The sequence below is a fragment of the Epithele typhae genome (assembly GCF_022376455.1).
Source record: "Epithele typhae strain CBS 203.58 chromosome Unknown BXZ73scaffold_11, whole genome shotgun sequence".
In the NCBI taxonomy this organism is placed as follows: Eukaryota; Fungi; Basidiomycota; class Agaricomycetes; order Polyporales; family Epitheliaceae; genus Epithele; species Epithele typhae.
The window spans coordinates 19,317-21,095 of record NW_025954202.1 but is presented as its reverse complement, the minus strand read 5'-3'; the positions used below and the strand labels follow the sequence as shown (position 1 = coordinate 21,095).

The following is a 1,779-nucleotide window of genomic DNA, read 5'->3' as shown; positions in this document are numbered from 1 at the left end:
ACATTCCAAAAAAAGACGGGACACTACGACCAGTCCAAGATTACAGGGCCCTCAACGAAGGAACGATTCGAAATGCGTACCCACTCCCACTAATCAGCGACCTAATGGATAAGCTCAAAGGAGCCAAATATTTCACCAAGTTGGATGTACGAGCTGGATACAACAATATTTGAATCAAGAAAGGAGATGAATGGAAAGCCACGTTTATAACCCCCAAAGGACTATATGAACCCACAGTAATGTTCTTTGGACTATGCAATGCCCCAGTGACCTTTCAAAGCATGATGAATCAAAACTTCGAAGACCTCATTCGCGAAGGATGGATGGTTATCTACATTAAGGCTGTTCGAGACTCCGGATCACTTTGCAGATCGACCCGCAATTACCCGGAGTCGTGCGTCGCGGTTCGTGATCCACACGGCTCCGACTCAGTGCGGATCCGGCTCGGCGAGGTTCCGAATCAGGCTGGCCAGATTTCTCGTGATCTGCGGGTCATCCGCGGGTAGAGTCGCATATTCAGACTATGTATACACATTCAATCCGACTTTATTGCTTCTAGTTGTACTCATTGTCTGAGGCGTCGGAGTCGTTGTCGGAGTGGACGGGGGTAATGAGGCCGGGCAGCTCATCGTCGACCGAAGGGTGGGTGGGGGTCGCGCCAACAACACCTGCCCTCACGCCCGCATCCACACCTGCGTCAGTGTCCGCACGCGCGCCCCTGCCCACTCCCTTGCCCTTCCCCTTGCCCTTCCCCTTCCTCTTGCGTGTGCGCGTGCGCATCTGGGGGCCAACGGGAGCTGCGCCCGGGCCTGCCACACCTGTGTCTGAACCTAGTAAGTCAACGACTCAACCCCATGAGCGGCTGCCAGACTCACCATTAGCACCCTCCTGCTCCCTGTCGTCCGTGAGAGAAGACACGCCTGCATCCGCACGGGCTTCTGCATCTATTCCCGCATCCGCAAAGGTTCCCCCAAGGTCCATCGCCGCTGCCGCACCCGCAAAGAGCGTCTCTACTAAGATCGCGTGGGTCCGTGGGCTGATTGTAGAGGGGCGCGGCGTGTCCAGAAGCTCCGCGATGACCAGAGAGCGGTGGTACTCGGCGAGCTCTTCGATCATGCTCGCCCACCGTGCGGGGGGAACGAGACGGCGCGTTGCTGCGACCATCAATTCCCCGTACGTCTTGCCGGAGTGAGCACTGGCGCCAGTAGGCGAGGTGTCCGTGCCGAGGTCGTAGAGCTCGGAGAGAGCGGCGAGGGTGTCTGAGGGAGGAATGGACGGAGTGTCGACACTAGGGCCCATTGAGTTAAGGTAGGCGTCGGAGACGTGAGTGTCTCCCGACATGGACGGCACTGCTGAGGGGAGGGCCATGGGGTCGCCAAGCCCGATGTCGGAGGGGGCTGGGGGAGACGAGGAACTGGTGGGGGCGGATTTGGACATCTTGTTCAGAGCGAGACTGCAAGATGGTCGTCGGACGACACAACCTTGAACCTGCGATATACCGTGTGAGCATATGGCTAGTTGGACATGGCGATATCGTATCATAGACCTACCGTGACAGGTGTCGCGATTATGAGCGGTGGACGCGGTGGAAGACAACTCAACCGGATGTCACGAGAAGAGGAGGGGCGAGGTCGTCTGCGTGAGCACGTTGAAGAGCTGATTAGGCTGCTGCTGCGCAAGGAGACGGGTCGGCTGTGTGAAGAGACGAGGGGTCTGCGCGTGGAGATGGGTTGTCCTCGCGAGCTGAGGATGGGGTGCCGGTTGTTTGCGCGAGGAGTT

At 57.8% G+C, this 1,779-nt stretch overlaps 1 protein-coding gene across 1 annotated transcript; it reads right to left on the bottom strand.

The window, feature by feature from the left end:
• Positions 1 to 555: 555 nt before the first annotated feature.
• BXZ73DRAFT_99221 (uncharacterized protein) lies at positions 556 to 1,437 on the bottom strand (the record flags this gene model as incomplete). Its single annotated transcript, XM_048027942.1, has 2 exons — positions 556 to 824; positions 876 to 1,437. 2 exons carry the CDS (start codon positions 1,435 to 1,437, stop codon positions 556 to 558), a joined length of 831 nt encoding a protein of 276 aa, XP_047879926.1.
• Between the last annotated feature and the right edge of the window lie 342 nt (positions 1,438 to 1,779).